This window comes from Calonectris borealis, chromosome 18 (assembly GCF_964195595.1).
Source record: "Calonectris borealis chromosome 18, bCalBor7.hap1.2, whole genome shotgun sequence".
In the NCBI taxonomy this organism is placed as follows: Eukaryota; Metazoa; Chordata; class Aves; order Procellariiformes; family Procellariidae; genus Calonectris; species Calonectris borealis.
The window spans coordinates 1,972,564-1,985,497 of record NC_134329.1 but is presented as its reverse complement, the minus strand read 5'-3'; the positions used below and the strand labels follow the sequence as shown (position 1 = coordinate 1,985,497).

Below are 12,934 nucleotides of genomic sequence, written 5' to 3'. Positions count from 1 at the left end.
CGTGTGCAAACACACACACACACACGCTCCTCCGTCCACGAGGGTGCCCCAAGCCCCCCCCGCCAGCCCAGCCTCCCCGCAGGGACCGACCGACACCCACCCTCAGCGACACCCCACTGGGGGACGGATCCTGCGGCGATGCCACCCAGCACCGCGGGAGGGCGGGAGGTGCAGGGAGGCGAGTGGGGACACGGTGGGGACACGGGGACGCTGGCCCGGCGCGGGGTGTATTCTGTAACACAGAGATGTACACATGGCACCGGCTGTACGCGGCTCCGTGGGGCGGCGGCGGCGGGTGGCACGGGTGGCACGGGTGGCACGAGTGGCACGCGGCGGCTGACGCGCAAAGAGGCCACGGGTAGAAAAAGAAAAGCACCAGCCCACGATGCTATCGCCACGGGAGCGGGGCGAACCAGGACGGGGGGGAACACGGGGACACGTGGCGGGTGACACGGGGCGGCCCGGGACAGGGAGCGAACCCACCCAGCAGGGCTGCGGCGTCGGCAGCGAAGCGGCGGTGGCACGGGTGGGGACGCGGGGCTGAGGGGACGGTGGGGAGCCCCTCACCCTTGCCTCAGTCCTTCAGGGTGGCCTCGGAGACGCCCTGGGCCAGCAGCTCGGCCAGGACGTTGTCCAGGTAGTTGGGGTCGGGGTAGCCGTGGCCCGTCAGGTTGGAGCCGAATTCGGTCTTGTGGTGGATCTCGTTCCACACCACCGTGTCCGACTCCCCCGTGGTGTTGGAGGTGCCGATGGTGAAGATGAGCCGCCGGTCCCAGGCCACGATCAGCAGCTTCAGCACCTGCGGTGGGCGGGCACGGCCATTGCTCGCCCACCCGGCACCCCAAGACCTCCTCCCGCCCAGCACAGCACGGCCCCCAGCACCCCAGGGTGCAGGATTCAGCCCCAGCACGATGCCTGCATGGTGCCACGTTCCCTGTGGCACGCCCCAGCCCCACCGCAGCACTGCTGCGTCCTCCCCATCCCTTCCCATTCTACCCCATTCCATCCCTTCCCATCCCACCCCTTCCCATCTCCTCCTGTCCCTTCCCTTCCCACCCCATCCCATCCCTTCCCATCCCATCCCCATCCCCATCCCATCCCTTCCCATTCTATCCCATCCCATCCCAACCCCATCCCATCCCTTCCCATTCTACCCCATCCCACCCCTTCCCATCCCTTCCCACCCCATCCCATCCCTTCCCATCCTATCCCATCCCATTATAACCCATCCCTTCCCATCCCATCCCATTTTATCCCATCCCATCCCATCCCGTCCCATCCCATCCCTTCCCATTCTATTCCACCCCTTCCCATTCTATCCCATCCCATCCCTTCCCATCCCACCCTGTCCCATTCGATCCCATCCCACCCCGGTGCCGTCGGGGACGCTCACCTTCCTGCCCTTCTCGTTGTCGGGCAGGTAGCAGTGCCGCGGGAAGCCGCGTGCCGTGAACTTCTTGCCGGGATTGGGGTGCTCCGGGCCCTGGGTGGGAGGGCAACGGGGTGAGCGGGTGGCACAGGGTGGGGACACCCAGCCCGGCGGGGGTCCCGGGGGCGCAGGTACCTCACCTGGATGCCGGTGGGGATGTCGTAGACGATCCGGATGGTTTTGGAGTCGGTGTAACCCGGGAGGGAGTGGGGGATGAGGTGAAACTCCATCTTCCCGGGGGGCTGCGTGCCCGTCTTCTCCCCGTAAATGGCCTTACAGGTGGGGCACTGCAGGCTGCCGTCCTGCGCGGGCACCCGGGCGGCCATCAGGGATGGCACCCACCCCGCAGCACCCACCCGCAGGGATGGGTGTCCCCCCCCGGCTCACCTTGTTGCCGTTGTTGTACATGGCCAGGAGGCAGAGGAGGTGGTACATGTGCCCGCACTTGCCCAGCTTGCCCACCAGCTCCGGCTTGATGCCCCTGTGGCTGAGGACGCCCTCGTAGCCGGAGGAGGTGACCAGTCGCTCCATGCAGATGGTGCAATCCTGCCGGGCACAGGTTGATGGGCATCAGCACCCAGGCGGGATGGGGAGGTCACCCCCAGCTCTCTGCCTGCCACGGGGGGCTGCCCGTCCCCTGCCCACACCTCTCCCCATGCCCGAGCCCCGCGAAGCTCCAGCGGCCCCAGGGTGAGCCCGTGGGCCGACCCGCGGTGCCCGGGATGCCCACTCACCTCGTCCGGGGGGTTCTTCACCTTCTGGATGTAGCGGCGCACCACGTCCTCGGGGGTCTTGCCTGCGGCGGGCAGAGGGGGGGATGCCATCAGAGCCTGCCCACGGTGCCCCCAACGCCTTGCCACCCCTGCCACCAGGATGGGGACAGCACGAGGAGGAGGGGGTGCCAGCATGTGGCACAGAGGAGCTGTGGGCATCACCCCAAAACCCTTGGGCAAACCCCTTGGGGGCCCTACCCCCACAGGCAGCAGCAGTGCCCGTGCCTCAGTTTCCCCTCCGGCAGGGACTGGCATGGCCCAGGGCGCGCAGGGACGCCAGCGGCTCCTTACTCTTTTTGAGGTGCTTCTTTTTGGTTTTCCTGCAGATGCCGTTGACCCCGGGCACGGGTTTGATGTCGCTCTTGCTGACGGGCGGCGGGTGCAGGATGGGTTTGGGGGCGCGGGTCAGGCAGACGGGCAGCCCGGCGGCGCACATGAGGATGCCCGTCATCCCTGCGCCGGGGGAGAGGTGATGTCTGTCCGTCCACCCAAAGTCCGTCCATCCCTCCCTCCACCTGCCCCACGATGTCACCCAACAGTGACACCCGGCCGGTGGCAGGACCCCCCTTACCTGCGAGGGCGGGGTGGACGGGGCCGGTGCTGTTCAGGTTCTTGACCGGGAGGGCTGGCACCCTGCGCGGAGACGGGAGGGGAAGGGGCTCAGCCGGGCTGGCAGGGCTGGCACTGTCCCCCCCGCGCACGGCGCGTCCCCAGGGCAGCGTCCTTGCCGTGGGACGCAGGGCAGGGTGTCCCCTTGCCAGCCCTGAGGGGCTGTCCCGTCTGATGGGGCTGTCACCCAGTGCCAGCCCAATGGTGGGGACCCAATGGTGCTGGGGACATCACGTCCTCCTCGACCCAGGGCGGGTGCCTCATCGGGATGTCCCAATGGTGATGCCCCACGTCCCGCATCCCCCACGGGGACCATCCCTGCACCTTGGCACCTCACCCATCGCCCTGGCCATCGCTCCCATGCCCCAAGGGGACCCTCACCCCTCCAGGGCTGCCAGCACCAAGACCCCCAGGGGCAATGGCACCTCCCTGCCTGCTCACCCCCCCTGACCCAAGGCACCTCCCCTGTGCACCCGTGGGTGCACCCGTGCCTGGGTGTGCACCCATGTGTGCACCCATGGCTATGTGTGCACCCGGGTGTGCACGGCGCTGGGCGGGCACCCGTGGCTGGGTGGGCACCCGTGCGTGCGAGGCTGGGGGTGCAGCTGGGAGCGCAGGCAGATGCGGGTGGGAGCTGGGGGCTCCTGCGCAGGTGTGTGCAGGTATGGACGCGGCTGTGCCCGTGGGTGGGGGTGGACGGAGGGATGGACAGACGGATGGATGGCTGGGCGAGCGGGTGGGTGGGCGGACGGACGGATGGACGGAAGGAATGGGGCACGCGCGGGGATGGAGGACAAGCAAGAAAGCCCAGCAGAGCAGCCCTGCGTAGTGCCCGAGTGCTCTCCCGCCCCGGGGGGGCTGCCCCAGCTCAGCAGCCTGGACAGCAGCCCCCGCCGACGGTGTCCTCCCCCTCCCCAGTCCCAAAAGCCACCCCCCATGCACACAACCATCGCAGTGATGAGTTCGGCAGTGCTCAGCCCCACATGAGCCTGGGCTGCCGGCGTTTTCCCTCCCGCTCCCAAAACTGCCCTTACCCACGCCAAGGCAGGGGCAGCGGCGGAGGTCCCAGCCCAGCCCCCCCAGTGCCTTCCTGGCCCCCTCCTACCTGTCCATGGGGATGCGTGGGTTATGGGGCCTGCGTGCCGGTACGGGGACGGGGACAGCGACGGTGACGGGGACAGGGACTGCTTGTCCCAGCGCCCGGCATGAGGAAGCGAAAGCAGCACGTCAGCAGGGGAAGGAAACGCGCCAGGACCTGCCGGGGGCTCGGTGAACCTGCCCGCCCCCCCGGCCCCCACCTCCCAGCCCCAGCTGGGGCCCCTCTGCCTCCCCCCCAGCCCGGGGCCAGATCCTGCCCCCATGGCAGGGAGCTGGGAGGGATGGGACAGGCTCTCCCCTCGTCCCCCGGGACGCTTGCTCCCCTCTGGGGGGGCTCTGACCAAATACCCCGGGGCCGGATCCGGGTCGGTTCCCACCCGAGCGAGCGGCAGCGGGGCTTTCCCACGCCAGCAGGCTGCCAGCCGTGCCATCACAGCCTGCTCGCCTGCCTGCCCTGCCTGCCCCTCGGCCGGTGACAGCCCAGTGCTGAGAGCCCCAAGGGGACACCAGGCAGAGCCACCGAGGGGTACGGCCGTGGGGGCTTGGGTGCTGGGACAGGGACGCCCACCAGGACACCCCACTGGGGGTCCGCTCGTCCACCCGCATCCCCACGGCGAGTTATTCCCATCCATGTGGGGGACACCAGGGCTGTGGTCCCCACGACTGTGTGCCCCCCAGAGACTTGCCCGGTGGCACCGGGCCACAAGCCAGGGTCATACACCCCATGCTGGGACAGCAGGGACCCAAGTCCCCTGGGACCGGGCACTCCATCTCCTCCAGCTGGCACGGCACAGCATGCCACAGCGCGCCACAGTGTGGCACGGCACAGCGTGGCACGGCATGGCACGGCACGGCAAGCACGCTCCACAAATCACGGCAGCCCCTCTGCAGGGGCAGGGATCCAAGGGATCATCGGGATGAGCCAGCTGCTGGGGCTGTCCCTCCTGCCACCACGTCCCCAGGGTGGGGAGCCTGGGGCTGGGGGTGACACAGTGCTGGAAGGGCTGGGGCTGCTTGTGCAAGGTGACAGCAGGGGACAAGGCACCTCCCTCTCCCCTTTCCCCCCGCTCCGTGTGCCCATCCCTGCACCCGCCTCACCCGGCATCCCCACGGCCTCGGTGACACCGCAGCCGTCCCCTTCCCCAGGCTGCCCTCCCCCAGCCAGCTTACCCCGGGGGGACAGTGGCACGGGCGCCGAGTCCGGCCCCCCGCTGCGTGCCGGGCCGGTTGAGATTGTTGAGCCCGGACAGCGGCACCCCACCGGGCACGCTCGGGCTGGGGCCGAATGCCCCGCCGGGCACCCGCAGCCCCTCGCCCTTGGTCGTGCCACCCGCCACCGCCGCCGTCCCCGTCCCCGCCGGCCATAGAGCCGCCCCGGCGAAGGTGCTGCTCTGACGGACAGCACCCGGGTAGAGCTTGCGGCGTTGGGAAGCCAGGATGGCGTTGGAGGCGGCGCGGGTGCTGTTGACCAGCAGGCACTGCGGGCAGGAGCAGGGCGTCCCCGTGCTGGTGCCCACCGGCCACGACTGCGACTTGGGGATGGAGCCCATGGTGAGGGGATACGCCAGGTCCATGCGACGCCGGAGCCGGCGCTTGCGTTGGGTTTGCCGGTTCATTTGGGACATGCTGCTGAAGTAGATGAGGTAGCAGAAGCCCAGGGAGGAGAGGTCCAGCCAGGGGTGCTGCTTCTCGTAGGCGTTCTGGATGGTGATGCAGATGTCCATGTCGTAGGGCGTCCAGGAGCTGTTGTCGTTCTCCCATTCCCACACGATGCCCTTCCCCGGGGCCGAGGACGGGTCGTAGAAGTTCCTCCGTACGGGGCGCATGGTCCCTGGGGAGACAGCGGGGGTGAGCACCCGCAGGGCTCCAGCACCCTGGGGTGCCGGCGGAGGCGCCCACGCCTGCACACACATGTGCGTGTCCGCTTCCCAGCCCGGCACCCCGCAGGGATGGGGATGCAGAGGCACTTTGGGGTGCAAGCAGCCACTCTCGCCCTCTGCAAAGCACCCCAGGGTGCAGGAGGGGTGATGACCACCGCGCCCCAACAGGCAGCACCCCCCTCCCCTCCGCTGAGCGGCGGCGGCCGCGGCGTGCGATGGATCGATCGGCGTGTCTGCAGGGCTGCGCCTCCCCGGGGGCTCGTGAGGCTCAACAACCCTCCATTAGCGGCGGCGGCGGTGTTGGCTTGGCCACCGGCCGGGCTGCCGGCAGTCGGGATCACGGCCCCGGCTGCCGTGGGAAGGGCGATGCTGCTCAGCCCCCAGCACCTTTTTCCATCCCTCTGGTCCAGGCCCATCTCCGCCCTCCCCGGCCGGGGTCCCCCCACCAGCCCTGGGGCGGGGGGAGCATTTCCCGGTCAGGAGGGGTTTCCTGACAGCTGCCGCGGCTCCGGTGCTGGCAGTCACGGGAGCGAGGCGTTGTCCCCCGTGCACGGCCAAATCCTGGCCCCTCGCTGCTTGTTTGCGACCGAGTTGGATGCTGCAGCCACCTCTGCAGCTCCGCAGCGGGGGGAGGCACCGCAGCCCCCTCCTCGAGCCGCAGCCCCGGCAGTGCCCCCGCGGCACGGGGCCTTTCTATCCCCTTGCCAGCACTGTTTGCCCAGCCCAATTAACGAGGCTAATAACGGTCATTAATCATCGGCCGCGTCAGGCAGCAGAGCCTGGCCCCAGCTGCCGGCTTGTGCTGAGGCAGCTCTGCCGGCAGCCCCGGGGGGGAGGGAGGCTGCTCACCCCGCTCCGACAGCCGGCGGAGGACCGCTCGTCCCTGCTGCCCGCTCCTGCCTGCATCCCGAATCCCACTGCCAGCTCACATCCACATCCTGCTGCCCGCTCCTGCCCACATCCTGCTCACATCCAAGCCCTGCATCCCGCTTGTGTTCACATCCCTGCCTGCCTCCTTGCGTCCATGTCCCCCATCCTGCTGCCCACTCAAGCCCACATCCCGCATCCCCCTCACATCCACGTCCCACATCCCGCTGATCCTTGCAACTGCATCCCGCATCCCACTGGTCCTTGCATCTGCATCCCGCATCCCGCTGGTCCTTGCATCTGCATCCCACATCCCACTGGTCCTCGCAACTGCATCCCGCATCCCGCTGGTCCTTGCATCTGCATCCCACATCCCGCTGGTCCTTGCATCTGCATCCCACGTCCCACTGGTCGTTGCAACTGCATCCCGCATCCCGCTGGTCCTTGCATCTGCATCCCGCATCCCGCTGGTCCTTGCATCTGCATCCCGCATCCCACTGGTCCTTGCAACTGCATCCCGCATCCCGCTGATCCTTGCATCTGCATCCCACATCCCGCTGGTCCTTGCATCTGCATCCCACGTCCCACTGGTCCTTGCATCTGCATCCCGCATCCCGCTGGTCCTTGCATCTGCATCCCACATCCCACTGGTCCTTGCATCTGCATCCCACATCCCGCTGGTCCTTGCATCTGCATCCCACGTCCCACTGGTCGTTGCAACTGCATCCCGCATCCCGCTGGTCCTTGCATCTGCATCCCGCATCCCGCTGGTCCTTGCAACTGCATCCCGCATCCCACTGGTCGTTGCAACTGCATCCCGCATCCCGCTGGTCCTTGCATCTGCATCCCGCATCCCACTGGTCGTTGCAACTGCATCCCGCATCCCGCTGGTTCTTGCATCTGCATCCCACATCCCACTGGTCCTTGCAACTGCATCCCGCATCCCGCTGGTTCTTGCATCTGCATCCCGCATCCCGCTGGTCCTTGCATCTGCATCCCGCATCCCGCTGGTCCTTGCAACTGCATCCCGCGTCCCACTGGTCCTTGCATCTGCATCCCGCATCCCGCTGGTCCTTGCATCTGCATCCCACATCCCACTGGTCCTTGCATCTGCATCCCACATCCCGCTGGTCCTTGCATCTGCATCCCACGTCCCACTGGTCGTTGCAACTGCATCCCGCATCCCGCTGGTCCTTGCATCTGCATCCCGCATCCCGCTGGTCCTTGCAACTGCATCCCGCATCCCACTGGTCGTTGCAACTGCATCCCGCATCCCGCTGGTCCTTGCATCTGCATCCCGCATCCCACTGGTCGTTGCAACTGCATCCCGCATCCCGCTGGTTCTTGCATCTGCATCCCACATCCCACTGGTCCTTGCAACTGCATCCCGCATCCCGCTGGTTCTTGCATCTGCATCCCGCATCCCGCTGGTCCTTGCATCTGCATCCCGCATCCCGCTGGTCCTTGCATCTGCATCCCGCATCCCGCTGCCCGCTCACATCCACACGCCGCTGCCGCAGAGCAGAGGACGAGGGGAGGCCACCCCAGCCCGTGCACGTGGGCACACACAGCTCCAGGTCCCCGAGGGCCACCAGCTGCCCCCAGCCCCGCAGCCCCTGCCCCCTCCGCCAGCTGTGCCTGGCCGAGCCAGTGTCCCCAGGGCCACAGGGAGGGGACGCGCGTCCCCGCTGCTTGGAACGGGGTCACCTCGTTTCGCACCGGCGCCGTTTCGGCTTGGGTTTCTCCCTGCCCAGGCACAGCGCGGGCCAAGCCCCCCTCGCCCCCAGCCTCCTGCCTGCTGTCCCTGTGTGTCCCCCCCCCCCAGCACAGGGGACCCTTGTGTCCCCAAGCACCACAGGACTCCAGGGACATTTGAGAGCCTCCAAACACGGCTGGCCCCAGGCCGCATCCGAGGGCAGAGATGACGGATGGAGGCGGATACAGGGATGGGGCACACGGAGACGACGATGCCGAGGACCATCTATGGGATGGAGCCAAAGCGCTGGCCACGTCCCCTCCCGTGACATCCCTGGGGACAGGGACAGCATCCCTGTCCCCAAGTCCTGCTGGCACGAGGACCACGGGACCTGGTACAGCCATTTTGCTGCCGGCAGAGACACGGCACCCCCAAACCCAGCCGTGGCCCCACCATGGGTACATGTTCCCCGGGAGCATCCGGCACCATGGCCATGGGATGCGATGCCAGGTGCCTGCTGTCAGAGGATGGGTCCTGGCCAAAGCTGACAGGAGCTGGCATGGGGACAGCCAGGGTGTCCCGGTGGCACCCGGAGCCCTGAGTCAGCGCGGCCACGGCCGCCGGCACGACCCCTGGGTCGTGCCGGCGGCCGTGGCCGCGCTGACTCAGGGCTGCGGGTGCCAGGTTGCCCCTTGCCAAGCCCAGCTGGAGACCGACTCAGAGCCAGGCTTGATGGCAGAGGCAGGGTGGCAGGTTCCTGGCTCGGTCCCCATCTCGGTCCCCAGCCCATCGTGGTAGCCACATCCGCACGCAGGGTCATTCGTCATCGCTGGGAACTGGGAACGGTGGCATCGGGTGGCCGGGCAGGGGGGTTATGGCCATGGAGCTCCTGATCTGGGGTGGCCCCTGTGTGTCCCCAGGCAAGTCTGGGGGGGCTGGGGGTGTCACCTGGTGCGTGGCAGGTCCCCTGCCTGGCCTGGGGCTGGACCCTACCCTCAGCAGCCCCGTGCTTCCCGGCAGGCAGGGATGCAGGGATGGCCAGGAAAGCACCCGAACGGGCAAGTCCCCCGCGGCACAGCCGGCACGCGCCGGTTTAATGGGTCACACCGTGACGGGGACACATTTAACGGGGTCTGGGCTCGGTGCCGGCACAGGACCAGCTTTGATTTCCCCCGAGGACCCGTGGCCTGGATGCGTGCCGCAGCACAGCGCCGTCGGCAGGCAGGCACCGACCGCCACAGCTGCATGGCTGCAACCAGCCCAGTGCCCACCGCAGCTCCCAGTGCCCAAACTGGGGCCTCGCCAGTTGCTTGGGGATCTTGGATGGAGTAGCTTTGTGGGGCAGACGGGTGGCCAGTGGGACAGTGGGACACACCACCCACCACGGCACCCCACAGGGGGTGAGAGGGGATGGAGGGACAGGGGTCCAGGGTGGAGGGGGAAAGTGGGGAGGGGGAGGAGAAAGGCCAGGAGGAGCCTCGTGGGGTCCACGGGGGGAGCAGAGCCCAGCAGGGCGAGGAGAGGAGAGAAGGAACGGGAGGGACAGAAGGACGGAGAGAAGGGTGTGTGCGATGGGATGGAGGGACAGATGGACGGGCAGGTGGGTGGGTGGATGGATGGACGGGTGCAGGAATGAAGTGAGAGAGCAGTAAGTAGGGATACGCTGGGATGGATGGAGGGATGGAGGGAGGGATGGAGGGTGGATAGAAGGAAGGATGGATGGATAGAAGGAAGGAAGGAAGGATGGATGGGTGGGTGGAAGGATGGAATGACAGACAAAGAGGTATGCAGTGAGATAGACGCATGGATGAATGGACAGCTGGACAGACGGAGGAATGGAATAACAGGCAGATAAATAGATACACACTGGGGTGGATGGATGGGTGGAGGGGTGGATGGAGGGGTGGATGTATGGATGGAAGGATGGATGGGTGGATGGATGGAGGGATGGATGGATGGAGGGGTGAATGGATGGATGGAAGGATGGATGGGTGGATGGGTGGATGGATGGAAGGATGGATGGAAGGATGGATGGGTGGATGGATGGATGGGTGGATGGATGGAGGGATGGATGGATGGAGGGGTGAATGGATGGATGGAAGGATGGGTGGATGGATGGAAGGATGGATGGAAGGATGGATGGGTGGATGGATGTTCCCAGTTCGGCGCCAGCTCCTTACCCGTGTCCTGCCGGAACTGGTGCATGGACTGGAGGTCAATGACGTAGGGCGCCAGCTGGACGTCGACCTGGCCCAGCACCACACTGCCACGGGCGTCCTCCTTCAGCACGTTCTCGATGTGGTGGCAGACGGCAGCCGAGTAGGGCCGCCAGCGCCCGTGCTCGTTCAGCCACTCCCACACCACCACACGGGCCAGGTTTTGGGGGGGGAAGCCCAGGCCACCGGAGGCCAGCATGGCCCCCGAGCCCTGCCGCGCCATGCCGGGGGGTCGGCGGCTCAGCCCTGCGCCATGCCCCGGCACAGGGATGCAGGGCTCACCCGGAGCCCCTCCGAATCCTCCTCCCAGCTCCCGCTGGCTGCGGGCTCCGGAGCTCAGCAGAGCAAATGCTGCGGGGCTCTGCAGAGGCGGGTGCTGCCAGCCAGGTCCCCGAGGTCCCCGAGCTGCCCGGTCCCACTCCCCTGGGGCTGCCGCGCCGGGCTGGGGCCGTCCATCACCCGGCACGTCTTCCTCGGCCCTTCCTCCTCCTCGCGGTGCTGGCAGGGCTCAGGCTGCAAAAAGCCACTGGGACCCCCCCGGGCTGCGTCGGCTTAAGGGTGGCTGGTGGCCGCGGATGATGCTGGGGACACACAACCAAGGTGCTGTCCCCACGACACCCCCTCCTCCTCTTCCTCCTCGTGTCCCGCCGCTCAGCCTACATCCTCGCTGGCTCCACTGCTGTCCCCGCCGCCCAGCACGTCACCGGTGGCAAATGAGGGGGGTGTCACCTACAAAACAGGGCCACAGCGCTGGTCAGCCTGGGTACTGCCACGCGGGTGGCAGCTGGGGGACCGTCCCCATCACCCCCACGGAGCCGGCGGGCAGCGAGGCCTCTGTGCCCATAGCCCTGGCAGCGTGGCTGCCTGCCAGCCCCGGCCGGCTGCTGGCCTCCAACGTGACAGCGGGGACAAGGGGGACGGGGGGGGACAGGCGACCCTGCTCATGGTCCCAGGGGGCTGGCAGGGGGCCCGGCAAGCTCGGGGAGCCCCATCGCTCCCTGCCCAGGCGTTCTGGGTGCCGGGGAGCCCGCAGCCCCCCGAGCCCGCTCCAGCCGCCGCTGATTTATGATCTGCACTGCAGGCATTGGGCTGGGGGTGATCCCAGGCCGCCCGCCCCGGCCCCCCACTCCCCGGCCCAGCCCCTCGCCCACCCACAGCAGCCCCCAACCCCACGGGTGGGCTGTGGGGGGTCGGGGGGGGGGGGTTGCAGCACAGCCGCCATAGGCAGACAGACGCACGGACACGGCCAGGCACACACAGACACGCTGACACAGAGACGCACGCACGGGCACACGCGCTGGCACACGCACAGCCGGTGACACAGACAGACAGCAGGACCGAGACAGAGGGACAGACAGACACAGGGACCCACGGCAGCACCCCCCCCCCCAGGGAAGCACACACACGCACCGACACAGGCGTGCACACGCGCACCCTCACACCTCCACACGCGTGTGCACCCTCACGCTCACCCAGCACCCGCCATGACCCCGAGCACCGCCGGAGCTGGAGGGACCCTTACCCCAACCCCGGCCCCCCCCGGGATCGGGCTGTGGGGACGAGCCCCGGTGCCAGCCCCCCCCGCCGGGGCCCGGCTGCTCTTGGCGGGGTGGAAAGGCCAGGCCCGGCCCCCGGTGCACGGTCCCCCCGGTGCAGGGCAGCCCCCAGCCCCCGGTGCACGATATCTCCGGTGCACGGCAGCCCCCAGCACCCCCGCTGCACGGCAGCCCCCGGTGCACGGTCCCCCCTCCCCGGTGCACCGTCCTCCCCGGTGTACGGTCCCCCCCGGTGCACGGTGCCGCCGCCGCCCCCCCCCCCGAGTCGGCACCCCCCGCCCCGCCATGGCCGCCGCCGCCGCCCGGCATCGCCCGCGCCCCGCGCCGCTACCTCCGGCAGCCGCAGCCGCAGCGGGACCCGCAGCCGCCCCGGGAGCAGCGGCGGCGGCGGCGGCGGGCGCGGGGCCGGGCGGCGGCAGCGCTCCGCCAGCGCCAGGCAGCCACAGGCACCGGCGGCGGCGCGCACGGCCGCGCGGGCACCCGCACCGGGGACACGCACCGGGACCGGGCACCCGCACCGGGGACACGCACCGGGACCGGGCATCTGCACCAGGGACACGCACCAGGACCGGGCATCTGCACCAGGGACACACACTGGGACCGGGCACCCACACTGGGGACACCCACCAGGACCGGGGACACGGACCGGGACCGGGCACCCACACCAGGGACACGCACTGGGGACCGGGCACACGCACCGGGGACACGCATCGGGACCGGGGACACGCATCGGGACCGGGCATCTGCACCGGCGACCTGTAGCAGGACTGGGCACCCACACCTGGGCCGGGCACCCACACCGGCCACACA

General features: G+C 68.6%; 1 protein-coding gene across 1 annotated transcript; it reads right to left on the bottom strand.

The window, feature by feature from the left end:
• Positions 1-198: 198 nt before the first annotated feature.
• On the bottom strand, positions 199-10,791 carry DTX1 (deltex E3 ubiquitin ligase 1). Its single transcript, XM_075167090.1, has 9 exons — positions 10,533-10,791; positions 5,080-5,740; positions 2,774-2,835; positions 2,494-2,655; positions 2,164-2,225; positions 1,817-1,975; positions 1,570-1,731; positions 1,394-1,483; positions 199-799 (listed from the first exon to the last, which is right to left on the bottom strand). Exons 1-9 carry the CDS (start codon positions 10,789-10,791, stop codon positions 575-577), a joined length of 1,842 nt encoding a protein of 613 aa, XP_075023191.1. The 3' UTR covers positions 199-574.
• Positions 10,792-12,934: the final 2,143 nt, after the last annotated feature.